Source organism: Manduca sexta, chromosome 26, assembly GCF_014839805.1.
Source record: "Manduca sexta isolate Smith_Timp_Sample1 chromosome 26, JHU_Msex_v1.0, whole genome shotgun sequence".
Taxonomy (NCBI): domain Eukaryota; kingdom Metazoa; phylum Arthropoda; class Insecta; order Lepidoptera; family Sphingidae; genus Manduca; species Manduca sexta.
Window position 1 is genome coordinate 10,156,016 of NC_051140.1, and position 14,441 is coordinate 10,170,456.

The 14,441-nt window shown below is 31.8% G+C and overlaps 3 protein-coding genes and 1 long non-coding RNA gene across 5 annotated transcripts in view; 2 read left to right on the forward strand and 2 right to left on the reverse strand.

Moving 5' to 3' along the window:
* Positions 1–14,441, forward strand: part of LOC115444875 (PDZ and LIM domain protein Zasp) — a 56,813-nt gene that overhangs the window by 4,098 nt on the left and 38,274 nt on the right. The gene's annotated exons all lie outside the window — the stretch shown is intronic.
* On the reverse strand, positions 1,001–4,422 carry LOC119190679. Its single transcript, XR_005113054.1, has 3 exons — positions 3,665–4,422; positions 1,532–1,826; positions 1,001–1,091 (listed from the first exon to the last, which is right to left on the reverse strand). It is a non-coding gene; the product is annotated as an uncharacterized LOC119190679 (long non-coding RNA).
* LOC115454675 lies at positions 5,040–7,345 on the forward strand. Its single transcript, XM_030183394.2, has 3 exons — positions 5,040–5,688; positions 5,775–5,933; positions 6,090–7,345. The coding sequence occupies exons 1-3, from the start codon at positions 5,648–5,650 to the stop codon at positions 6,205–6,207; spliced, it is 318 nt and encodes a 105-aa protein (XP_030039254.2). The 5' UTR covers positions 5,040–5,647; the 3' UTR covers positions 6,208–7,345.
* Positions 7,689–8,636, reverse strand: LOC119190678 (THAP domain-containing protein 1 B-like). The gene is made up of 2 exons (XM_037443055.1): positions 8,371–8,636; positions 7,689–8,279 (listed from the first exon to the last, which is right to left on the reverse strand). Exons 1-2 carry the CDS (start codon positions 8,552–8,554, stop codon positions 8,134–8,136), a joined length of 330 nt encoding a protein of 109 aa, XP_037298952.1. The 5' UTR covers positions 8,555–8,636; the 3' UTR covers positions 7,689–8,133.

A 14,441-nucleotide genomic window follows, 5' to 3' on the forward strand; every position in this document is an offset into this window, starting at 1 on the left:
GTTTATTTTGTTAATAATTTAAGTGTACTTTATAAGTTTTGATGAGTCTGGAGTGATTTTTACTACTTGCACTAAGTATTTTTCTATATCTTGCAATATATTATCAAGCCCGTAGGTAATGTTTACATTCATATGACAAAATTAGTTTAAAGATTGTCCACGTCATCTTGAGATACTTGCATCAATAATTAGTAATTACTAATTGAGGTGTAGTGTAGGTAGGTAGGTAGAGGTAGAGTGGTAAGGGTTCCACCTTACTACTGTGATTTAAATCTCATTGAGCTTATATGGGGCATAGCAAAACAGAAGCAGCTCATATTGTATAAAATATTAATGTTATAATAATGAAATGATTCATTCAAAGTACAGGTTTAATAATAATTTACAATTTAATATTCATTTATTATCCAAATCAAAAGTAATTATTTGTTTGTTAAAGGAAGCATATGTGAGTGCGTTTCAAGACATAACCGAAGATGATTGGAAAATCTCATGTCAACATGTAAGAAAAATTTAAAATGACTATTACAAGAGAGAACATACCCTGTAAGAGGACATTGAAAGAATTATAATAAATCTTAAAGATGACAGTAGTAGTTCTTCAGAATCACAGGATGACTGTCCAGCCAGCTCCAGTCATGAAAATATGGACATTGATTTTACTGAAATACAATATTTGGAAGAAAGTTTTTGGTTTTATTTGTTTTTAAGTAAAATGCCACAATTCTGAAATGATTTCTCAAACTTAAAACATGACATACTCTAATTAAATTTGAATACAATGGCAAATGATTTACCAGTTTATAGTTTTATATTTTTATTATAGATAACAAATCACATTTGTCTGGCTAATTTTACAAAAGTAACACTATGTACAAATTATATTATAAATTACGAATGGAAAGAGTAGTAAATTTTTCCTCTTCTCATAGTTGCCAAATACATGCGGTGGCCGAATCTGAAAATCATCAGCCATGGAACTAGGCTGACCATTGCTCTCACGTACAATAATTTATTGCACAGTAGTTCTTCAGTAACCTTGGTTTCAAAATATTTCATCCATAGTGTGGAAGCTTTGTATTAGCTAAAATCTGAAATGTGAGTAGTAATATAGTATATGTTTATCCACATTACATTATCAATTCAAGTTCAATGTTAAGTCGGCCAAGTAAAAGGTGAATTACAATATTGACATATAGCAAGTTATCATGATAATTAGCATAGCATAGTAGTAGTTCACACCACCAGGTATTAATGATTACAAATACAAAACATTTATGTGAAGCATTAATTGTATCTGAACATTCCTTTTTTATTCTACTTCAATGTGTGGTGGGACCAGCAGTCTTTACCAAGAATGTTACACTAATAATTTAGTTGAGATTTTATGACACCAATCATATTTGAGGCATTCAAAATCCTATTACCCATAAATGGTAACAAAACACTTGGAATCTCCGGCCTCATGATAATACAACTAACACTATGCCAAGGAGATAAAGGTCTATGGATATTGGATACAATAAATTACCTTGTGCACTGGTGTCAATTTTTTATTTAGTTCCCATGTTGTACTTTTTCTTTCACATTAGCAAACACAGAAGAATCTCCATCTCTAATAAAATTTAAATAATGGAGACTATGCATTTCTTCACTCTTGAAATTTTTATTTTAGATTCCATTGCCGTAAACGGCTCTGTAATTTTTACAGCAACTAGGTCTGTTTAAATCTATTCTTTTCAATTCATAATATTGTCCTATTGTGAAACAGTATTTATTTTTGAAACCAATAAATAGGCTTTTTTGTTATTGCTGATAATTCAAGCCTGGAAAGAAAATTGTCATGAGATAGTATGCTAATGTAAAGGCATGAGTAATCTAATAAATAACACTACTCTACAAAAAAATGGGTATGGAGCGCAACATAAAGCTGAGTACTAAATTCTGGTTAAACCGATATCGCTAAAGCCAAATCTGATGCCCAAATTTTTCCATCACGTCAGGATTTTCTGTTAATGTACATTCTTTTTTTTACTATTTTCAGGGCTATTTTGTGGTTTGGTAATGTAAAAATTAAAAAAAAATAATTAATTACAAATATTTTTAATTAATTACAATAAACCTGACCAAATCTATAGTAAAAGCCAAAACCAAAGAATCAGGTGGATTTTTTCTTTGCGTATGGCGATTTTCTTTTATAATCAAGGTCAGTTTCTCTCATGAGGAACCAACAATGATCTCCCAACATCCCTGGATCCCATCGACCTTGGTATCGTTGTTCCATAGTAATGATGTCCTGATGGAACCTTTCCCCCTGTTCATCACTCACAGCTCCTAAGTTTTGCGGGAAAAAATCCAAATGAGAATGCAGGAAATGGATTTTTAACGACATTCTGCAGCCCATTTTTTGGTAATTTTTTAATAAGTCTGTAACGATTTGTTCATAATTTTCTGATTTTATGTTTCCCAAAAATTGCCTAATGATACATTTCAGTGAGTTCCAAGCATTTAATTCAATGTCGTTGAGTTTTTTCAAAATCTGTATCTTTCATAAGTTTGCGTATTTGTGGGCCCACAAAAATGCCTTCCTTTAATTTGGCGTCGCTTAGTTTTGGAAAAATTGTTTTTAAATATTGAAAAGCCGGGCCTTCCTTATTGAGAGCTTTTACAAAATTTTTAACGAGTCCAAGTTTAACGCGGACTAAGTCGTTTAGTTCAGGCTGTTCTATCAAATGGGGTTCTCTACTTCTATCATCATAAGATGGAACAAACGATGAAGCTGTATCTAAAGATGCCTCGGAAACGATTTCCATTGCCACTGGAGGAACTGGTATCGGTAACTCTTCGCTATGTGGAAGCGGTCTTGTAGCTGAAGAAGTGTCGGGATAAACAATGTTTGTTTTTTTCTTGAAAAGCCCACGACATTTGTTAAGCAGAAGTAACAGTCCACATCATGGCTAGTAGGCTCACGCCAGATCATTGGGACAGCAAATGGCATTGAAGAACGCTTTCCATTCATCCAGTTACTTAAATTTGCAATACACGTAACACAACATCGGTGAGGTGCCCATTCTTTGTCTTGGTGACCGATAGTAAAACCAAAATAACTCTCGTATAACATCTTAACATTTTCACTGATTACTCTTCTTTGTGTAGAAGTTGTAAACGAGCCACAAATAAAACAAAATGAATCTGCAGAATTAACACAAGTACGTTTAGCGATTTTAGCCATTTTGAACTAAAAAAAAGTAAAAAGCTACTCGAATTCACCGAGAACAGCTCACGGAAAAGAGTTAAATGACAAGTGACAATCGTAATAAACGATTATGGACATTTATTTTAGTATCTACCCTCAATAAGAAATTAAAATGGTTCGAATCGTACTTAATTTGGGCGTATACCATACGTTTTACATTTTATAAAAAAAAAAAAACCTGACGTGTAGGAGACTTTTGGTGATTATATTCGTTATCAGTAATGTTTAACTAGACAGAAAGTAAATGCAGTTACTCTGTTGCGAAATTTTGTAAAGTAGTGTAATAATTCCTATATTGTGTATGGAACTTCCATTCCTAATGATGAATCTAAGTTGTGACCATATAACCTTTTTAACTAGCCCCCTTACATATAAACAGTAATATATAGAGTAGCATCCAATATATACCTTTTTACACTGGCAATAAATCTATCTTAGTCACCAGGTTTCTTTATTTCCGCAGTCAATTATTTGTCCCATGTATTGTCGTTTTTCAATTGCAAGAAATATAATACCAGCCATATTTGGCGAGTCCACAAAGATTATCATATGAGCCACTCGCGTGTAATATCTGCAAGCTGTTATGATTGCCCACATAAAGCATATTATGTTTGTGTTATCCCTTTCAGAACAATGGTGCCAAATTTCATCACACATGCTGCATTAAAATGTGAAAACACTATGAAAACCCTTTTGTTTTCACTGGCATATTGAATTTGGAAACAATAACCCGAGTATGTTTTGGCACATTAAATGCCCACTGAAGTTCGTGCTTCGAGTCCACAATCAGTTATCCAATTACCAATTGCAGGTTGTTACTAGAAATCATTTCCACAGGTAGTAGATAGGCATCGGTATCCGGTTGGGATCAATTGGTTAGTTCTGGTTCCAACGCAGCTTCAGTTGTGCTAGCACTGACGGTGCATGACGGAGCTTCATACAGATATTTTGGTATAGCACGTGTATACGTGTACATCAAAGGTGTACATACACCGAGACCACCATTATGTTGTCTTGTATCGAATCCTAAAGGCTGAACTAAACTCCTTGCAAATGTGATAACAAAAATTAGCGTCGTCGATAAATTCAAACAAAACATGAAACAGAAAATCATAAGTATTGATGGACTAAACACAAATTCGACCTCACACCCACCACATAAGGTTGTTTTTAATCGCGAGTAACGTCATGTTTTTGTAAAAGCCTGGAATGCAATGGCCGTCACAAGTCACGGAGGTGGTTGTAATGTACTGTTCTTATAATGAAAAAGCGGCTATTCAATTTGGCCGTATATAATACGACCGTCGAGTGAAATTTTATTTTATTTGATTTATTGTTGTAAAACAATAAATCAAATATGACTAATAAAAATAAATAGACTTTGGTATGAGGTATTTATATAAAAAAAAATATCTTCCTGAGTTACGCTACGGCGATTGGAATTTAAGTTTTTACAAATGAAATATTTATTAATAATAGATGATTACTGTATAAAATCGAAACAAACATAGACTAATATATAATACTGGAAGATACAAACACTGAAATGAAAAATACAATTAAATATATCGGTAATATGATTATATAAACTTCTGTCAACAGAATTAATTGCTGATATGTTAACTCCTGTCGTCCAATTATTCTTTATTTAATTGAAAGCTCCATAGATGTTATTTTTATTATGTATTGTTTATTTTTTTATCTTTGAAATATTGTCTATTTACGTATTTTATCGCGGTGATATATATTATTATTTTCTCCCAATATAAGTACATATAGCATTAGGGAGAAAATAATAATATAAATCACCACGATAAAATCCGTAAATAGTTTTATTTGAAAAGTTACTGTATAAAATACGATTTTAAAGCACCTATCCCGAGGGAGAAGTTAATAAATAGAAACAAAATCATAACTTTTATTGAAAAAACTATATATTATATTCTTTTATCGATCGTCACATTTACAAATTACATTATATTAAATACAGGTAAAATTCTCAGGCGATCTTATTTATAATTTTAAATCTAAAATTTTGCACAGGCAAAACCGCGTGCAATAGTAGTGACATTAACGTAATGTGATGAAACTTACTTTTTACCTTAGACCCAACAGGGTATTGAGCTGGCAACGTCCCATAGGTTCACTTCACGACCTTGACGACGGTCAATAGGAAGAGCGGCAACGTCGGTTGTAATATGTCAAATCATAAATAAGGCTTCTATCAAATACTCATAACAATGGAGGTACACGAGTGTACTTTGTTTACCGTTGTTTACTTTTCTTGACGTAAGTGAAGACGCTATTTCAAGAAATTTGAAGTGCTAATTCATTAAAATATGTACGCTTTCATGACTGTGCCTCAACTTAAAGTTGAGGTTCGTAAAAGAAATGCGTCAATTGCCGGAAAAAAAGGTAAATTTGATAGAAAGGTAAATACTATAATATTTAGGTTATAATTCGCTTATATGCCTTATTTTCTTGTTCTCGGACCTCAGTTCTTGTTTTTTTGTTATAGATTGCAATCTAATGACCGGAATAAAAATTTTGGTGTTGACTGCGAGATCCAAGAGGAGATCGCATATCTGAGTCCAGCCACTGATACTTTCAGAGACATAATTGCGGACACTTCTTTACCAATGATTACGAGACAAGCAATACAGGAATATTTTGAAAGTTATGTACCCATATGTAATGATTATAATCTTAGGCAGTTGTTTACAAAGATGACAGTGTAAATTTTATGTATTTAAATTGGTATACCTACACTCATATATCATGATATCTTGATAACATTATATTATATTTTCTTACTACATTATTGTTTTTGCAGATATAATACTCAGCATAAAGGACAACTCCTGTACGAATTTCGACATCTTGTGACTGCCCTCGCTATTCCACAGATGGCATTTATACCCACTTGCGAGGACAATGTAAAGCCAGTATGAAAAAAATGGTATACTTTGTGGATATAAAATTAAGTAAAGATGGAGTAATTGAAGAATGCCATTGCGATTGTGCTGCAGGCAGTGGTACTCAAGCATGTTGCAAACATGTCTCTGTATTGTTGGATGGTACACAAAAAAAATATTAAATTGCATCTGTCAAGTACTCAAAAATTAATGACATTCAATAGACCCAAGAAAGTATTTTATAATTCACCCATTGCAGTTCAAAATTTACCCAACAAGAGATTGACATCTTGTACTTATAACACACTAAAAGATACTTACTGATATTATGGACAGTTATGCTGATTATGTGAAAATTTTAGTAATGGGATATGATGAAAGCTCAATACCTTTATTACAGACATGTGAACCTGCAAATCCACATGGCATTGAATGGGATCGTTACACCTATGTAGATAGGACTCCAATAGATATTTTACTAGAGAAGCTATTATTAAAAATATTATATCTGAACAAATTCAGGAAGTGAGAAGAATACAAGAGCCCAAAGTGATTCCTCTGAGTGGCATGAAAGATCATGCAGGATTACTGCCAGTATGTTTCATTTAGTGTGCCACAGTAAAGCATATAAGTACCAAAAATATATGTAATCGATATGATTTTGGCCCCTAAAGCTGTGCAGACTATGTTAGTTGTGCATAGTAAAATCCAAGAAACTATTTCCATTGCCAAATATGATAGAGATTATGGACTAAAAATAAAAAAAGTGGATTCATTATATCATTTGAATATCCTTTTCTGGCTGTTTCTCCAGACGGGTATATTGGGTAAAGATACTATTGTTGAGGTTAAGTGTCCATATGCTGCTAGATATTATAAAATAACCTCTGTGACTGTGCCTTACTTAAAAATACTTAATGGAGAATTACATTTAAAAAGCAGCATCCATATTATGCCCAAATCCAAGGCCAACTTTATTGTTCGGGACGCAATATTGCAATTTTATTGTTTACACATTTGAGGATATGAAAATAATATTCATTAATAGAGATGACTCATTTATTAATGGCATGTTGACAAATTTGTTAAACTTTTATGTACATAATTTAGAACCAGAAATGTAAATAAGTATGTGTATAAGAACTATTTACAATTAATAAATAAATTGAAATAATTACATCTTTTTATCTAATATCTTTCACAATATAGTAATAGTATAATTCCTGAAATTGTAGATGTTTAGCACATAAAACATAAAAAAAGATTTTGCTCACTATTGGGATATAGTTATGGTCTTATTCATTTTTAAATTTTGTTTGTCTTTGTTAATCCTATTATTCTTTCTATATGAACTCCTTTGTTTGCAAGCTCCCTATCTTTTATTACATTAAGACCAGGCAACTGGAAATTTTTTCTTTTTAAGAAACTGGGAATCCTAATGGTCACATTTTTGTCTGATGAAATATATATTGTATCATAAATCCTCTGTCAGTCAGTATACTACTACCACTTTCACATTTTGCTAAAAGGTCACTTTGTTCCACTGCCTACTGATCACTTATCAATCCTGCAAATGCTTGAGAACAATATAACAGCAAGCTACCAGGTATTGCACCAACTAATAAATTAGAATTAGAATCACTGCTAAGAATAATCACATTGCTGCCATAATATTTTATTTTGTGACCCACTGGACTAAGAGCTGAGTAGACTAAATTCAATTTTTTATATGATTCAAAACCTGTGTAAAACTTAATAGTGGCATTATCATCTTTATATCTATTCATAAACCCATATTTGTGTTCTTGATCAACTTGAGTGCCCTTAGATATAAATTCATGCATAATATATCTACATCCTACTGCACTGTTGTCTTCTGTTTTGACTGCTTCTTCATGATCAACTTCCAGTAAATTGTCTCTGTCACTTATTAGGTTAACTTTGCTACTTGATGGTTGTGAATCATCTACATTTGTTACTCGACTGACTTCTTCGTTCAATACGTTGTTGATGTGCCACAGCAGCTGGATTTTCTGGTTTTATCTTCGTTAAGAAGAACACAGATAGCACAGCTGTCTTTTTAAGAAATTTTGCAAGGAGCTCATAACCTGAAATCATAAAAAACAAAAATAATTAGCACGAAGTAATTAAAAATTAATGGAAATAGGTAAATCACATAGAAATTCTATAGTGACTCACCTGTATAATTGATTTTCCCGTAATAATCTTTTTCTGTAAAATGCGCAACACACAATCGTGCTGTGCTACTAGCTTCGAAGTTTTTTATACGTAACGCAGATTCCCATTGCTTTCTACGTTTACTTTCCTTTGGAAATAAATGTATTCCTCTGTTTTTACAATTTAACGCACTGCATTGAGGCATTTGGAACAAAAGTATATTATATTCATAAACACTCAGTGATACGTCATACGATTTGACGTTTGTTTTGTCAAGCCAAGGTACAGTGCGCCCTCTGTCGTGATAAAAGTTAGTGATTCTCCTCATTTCTATTTTCTATTTTTCCCATTACAAAATTATTTAAAAGGCATATCATATTTGATGTGTTTTTAAATGATTCATGTATATTCTACTACGATATATCCAATTTGAAAAGAATAAATAACGCCATCTCACGGTTATTTTGCTGCGACAGCGTTAATCATTTATATATAGTTCTCATTTGTGCCGGTATACTCAGTCAGCCGTCACTCACACTAACAATACGTACTTGTCAAATTTGATGAAATTTTAAAGGCCGAAATATCCATGATTATTAATTATTTTTACGTTTTTATTTCAACTGCGAGAACTAATCACTAACTAGACGTGAATTTAAATTCTTTACTTGCCAATACTTGTTTAGTTACCCAGATTAAAGCCGAAACAAAATGTATGAAAATGGACCTTGAGGTATCGCCTTAACATATATGTTCTTAGACGGTGCATTAACGGTTGTGGTAAAATGAGTCACCACACTTCATGCTGTTGATTTTCCATTTTAATTTGCATGCAATCAACAACGTGCTTATCAATAGGATAAACTTGTTTACATGCAATAAAGTGACCATCAAAGCATTTCAATTTGTCACATAAGGCGATTTCCTAAGTAGGTAACGTTAGTTTATATGTAGCCTTGGGAATATCATTGTAAATAATATTAACTAATTAATATTATTGTTATGATTAGAGGAATTAAGTATGTTATATATTTATGTGTGGATAAGTATATCTATACTAACTATAACTTACCTATACTTACAGTTTTCAATGGTAGACGAAGGTATATACTTAATTCCCATAAAATTATTTGAGGGTGAGGCTTTAATGCATTTAGCAGGCACAATACAGTTTCAAGGCCAATACTGAGCAGAAAAACAAATAAGAGTAATACCTTAGATTCAACTCTGAGATCGAACCCTAGATCTCAGCACGTCGGTCATAGTTAGTATGTAGATACGGCGCGGCGCTTGGTAGAAAGAGACAATGCAACGACGAGCTATTTTTCCTTAACCACAATTTTATCGTGTGTGGGATAAAATTGTGGCTAAAATTCTCTCTACAGTCAGCACCATCGCTTTATCTTTATTTTACTTTACCACCCGTATTTAATTGGCAGCTACATTGGTACGCAGTAACGCACAATATAATATTCCTTGCCTCTGAGTATAAGTACTCAATTATTCAGCAAATAGGATTTCATTAGTAACTTAAAATAAGTATGCATTTTAATCCAAATGACTCATTTTAGGGTCATCTGTCTGCTTCAGTCTAGTTGCGCTTTACATTAGTCATACGATTTAATTTCGCTGTGTGCTCTACACCTCTGACCGGTCTCTATTGAGTGTTGCGTCTCACTTAATGTCATTTTCTTGTTTGTTATTACCACTGAAATATCAGACACAGTTTCTGTGTAAATTTGAAGGTACCAAAAGTAAATTTAACTAACTTAATACAAAAGTTCATGGATTGAAACTGTTTATAACAGTAGCCCGTAGCAAAAAATATTCTTTGCATGCATTAATAAAGGTTAACTGGGTAGTTAGAAAATTTCAGTATTAAATCTAATACTATGTTATGACTAACCAATGGGTTGTATGTCGTGAGGTATATTCCATCTAGGTCGCTCATTTGCCTGTTGAAGAAGAGGACGTAAGGTATAATAATTAATTCTTCCTAGTGATACTTACAAAAAATAGCCTTCGTCAGTGTTTAAACCATATTTTGGTATGACTAACAAACCGATGATTTAAAAATGATTATTTACTACTACTACTTACCTAACTCGTTATTACTTTTAATAACCATTTCTTTCATAATAGTTTAAATGTACTTAGTTTAGATTATTTTCTCATAGATGGAATAATGCCCATATATTATGTGTTGGTATTTCCACAGTTGCTAATGTCTCAGTGTCCATTATGTTTAAAATATCGGTTACACTTCCCGTTAACCTTGGTTTAAATGCAGGAGAAGCGATGAGAATTTGTTGTACCTACATACGTAGGTATTGTAAAATGGTTAATTTGTTGATAACATGAAGGCAGTATTGGAGAAACAGTTTCATCTTGACCTACATTATAACTCCTTAGTCAAATGATAAGTACATATTTAGTTTGTAACGTATTGTAATTACCCAAGAAGAATATTATAATAGAATTATTGCATGTTTCTGTTACGAATTAGGTAGATATGGTTCAGTCTTTTATTCATAAAAATAAATTGCAACGCGATCAGTTGCGTACATCCTGTCTGCAAATAATTGATAGGTATTTATTAATTTAGTCCTACGTATATGAAATAGGTTTATAATGAATACATCGGTTTTTCTGGTTACTGGCGCGTAATAGAAACATAAAAGGCGTCACTAGTTGTACTTACCTGTAAATACTTATAAGACTTCTAGTTCTAAGAATCAGAAATGGCCGGCGTATTTTGCACCTTATATCGAATACCCTAAAGGGGTATTTCATATTTTTTTAAGTAAGTAAGTACTTAACTTTACTAGCTTAATTTTAAAATGTTTATTAAAATATACCTGAGCACTTACATTGTAGGTTCGCCTTGCAGATTCGGACTATCCCCATGCAAGAATTTGTTAAAGTAATTTTAATTGAGTACCTATGTACTTTACTATTTTTTACTTATGTATTTTCGGACTAAGTACCTATTCCATGATAGGTGTCATAAAAAATGTTTATTTTGCAAGTTTTTTTCAAAGTTCATATAAGTAATAAGGCATGTCAATCCATTAATTATTTTCCTTACTAGACTCTGATGAGTTACTAATTTTGTTGATTTGTTATTATTTGCATGTGTATGTACTACTCATTTCTTTAAATATTTTTTTAAATATTTACAGTGTTATGCGTGAGGGGCAAGATCGGATGCCTAGAACGTTTTTCAAAACAAACTTAGCCTCTTAATTTTTTTAATAATAAGTAAGTAAGTATTTAATATTAGTTAGTTTTAGGGAGTACCTAATCCGAACTTTACCTATGAAAATCCTGTTATTTTAAGTGTTATTTTTAAAGAAACAAATAATTACTTATTCAATAATTTAATACAGCCAAGTTTATGATTTAAGTAAGTACTTATTATGATATTTTTTTTAGAACTCAGGCAGAAAAATAATTCTCAAACACTGTTTAACAACATAAAAAAGCGTCCGAATTTACCCTAACCTACCTTCTATACTCATGTAGATATTAAATAATAAACCGTATTCCGTAAAAAAATATAGGTAGGTGGGTTATGTAATTGTTCATGTGTACGGTAATTAGTTATTTTGTAAGAATGTCGGATAGTGATAGATTGACCTTCACTGATAGTTTGCCAAATTTTCGCCGCGTCTACGTCTTAAGAATGTCGTCATAATGTCTTCTGCTATCTAAGAAACATACGCAATCTGATGTTACGTTGAGATAAAAATATTTTAAGCAGCATAACATTGAACTTGTTTAATGTCATCAATGAAAGCTTATTTTAAATCGCGACTAGAAATAATTCACAAGATACGGCGTGAGTAAAGTATTTTTAAAGCACAACATACTTAACATTGAACTTGATTTTTTCTTCAATGACATTTATTTTCGCTGGCACAAACATTCATAGACCGAGTGTAATAGGCAGTATATTACGTCACACATTGTAGGTACAAATCTAAGCAAGTAAGTACATACTATCTAGGTTTAAAGGTACTTAATTAAGGCAAAAGCTAAGTACTTATAAGCTAAAAAAATGGACCACCGATTCATATTTCAAACATTGCAATGTGTAGAAATGGACGTGTAGTGGGGTGAGTTTCTAATCTTTTCATCGCTTTCTTTCGAGTGCATCGTAATTCCCCATTAAATGTCACAAAGATATTGTTTGTTTCTGTCTTATTTACATCTAATACATCCATCGGCTTTTAAAGACCTCATGACTTATGATTACCGAGTTTTGATAGTGCTCTCCCAGTAAGATTTTAAATGGCCGACATTTTTAATAATCTTAATAAAAAATATATACTTATGTATTACTTATCTTTAATAAAAAAATAGATGTAGAATAGCCTATTATCAAGAAATTTAGGAACTTATCAAGTTTAATTCATTTGAACATTGTTATTTTATTTTGATTTTTTAGGCAGAAATACATGATATATAGACAAAGAGTAGTAAGTATCGTTTTTAACTACTATCGGATATATCTAGCATCCAAATAGGGAACACCCTTCAATATCGTTTGTTATAAAAAAACATCTAATTGGACCCAATACAAGGAGAATCATCAAAATCGTATTTGATTTTGGGGAGTTTCCCCTGCATCTTCGAAGTCCAAGGTCTTGTATGAATGAAATTAAAATGGGAGATTCAGAAGCTATCACGGGGTAAAAATTATCGCTAAAGAAACAAAAAAAAAATACGATGAATACATAACATTTCTCCTTTGGAGTCGGCGGGGTACTTAATATTTTTATTAAAATTATATCAGAATAAAGGTACATTAATAGGTACTTACTTTATTAGTAAAACTATGTCTTATTCTGCGGTCATCTGTGTGGATGTTTTGTGAATGTGCCAAGAATGTTGTATAATAAATATAAATCTGGTAAAACATTTATACAATTAAGTACATAATTCCAACTTCCAACGATATTCCATGACCGAAATAAACATAAATATAATAATAATATATAATATATATAATAAGTAATATATCTAGCCCTTACGATAATTTTTAAGTTTTAAATTACCCATTGTCCATAATTAATAATAAAATTGTAATACTAGGTAACTTTTGGGAAAATTAAATAAAAACAACAAAAAGAAACAATTATTTTTAATATAGGAAAGTAAGTAAATAAATTTTATAGGAAAAATGCTTACATAAATAAAATACACGAGCAATGATAGGTTCCTATGTTCTTCATATTTATTTTATAAATACCTATTTGCGAAAATAAAATCCACCAACCTATCTGATGGATAGGTTCAATTATTGATATGGAATTTATTGATAAAATACTGGATTATGGATAACTTCAACAGTGTATATTATGTTTGTCCACAAACATCCCTACCCATATGTTTAGGTTATTGACACTATTTTTTTCGTGTTCTGAATATATGTTATCTACTTTATATAAGTTTGCACACTTATAAATATGTTTAACGAATTTCAAGGGGCGACGTTGACAGGCGAGGATATTCGTGAAGTGCCAAGTTTACGCCACCAGAGCACACGATGCGACACCGACACTGGCTTTACAGAAATAACACGAGGTTATAATAATATAAATAATTTTCTACAGTATCATTATTTAGAACGCAAAACGTCATGAGATACACTATAGGTACGATCGGTGTACGTATTTCACTATGTGTGTGTTTTCGTAGTAGATAACTTGGAAACCTATCCAAGCTACCTAGCTTAGGTTATCGACCCGTCCATAGGGGTGAATGTCAATATTTACAAGAATACTTTGAACGGATATTACCTACTACAAGCGCGGTGGGTGGCAATTACTAATTGAAAAAAAAAGCTGATAGCATTTTAAGGCCCTCCGAACAAACGGCCTTGAGCTTTCTTTCCATACATGTAAATTGTAAATATGTAAGGACTAAACATACAGCGCACGAGTTCTGTTGGAAAATATGAAAAAAAATCTAAGAACTTCTTAAAAAAACATTTAAAGGTCTTTGAAAATTTTAAAGTAAAAAAACATTTTTCAGTACACGAGTATATTGTCTAAGTATATAATAGTGTTAGTTGCAAGTAAATATAA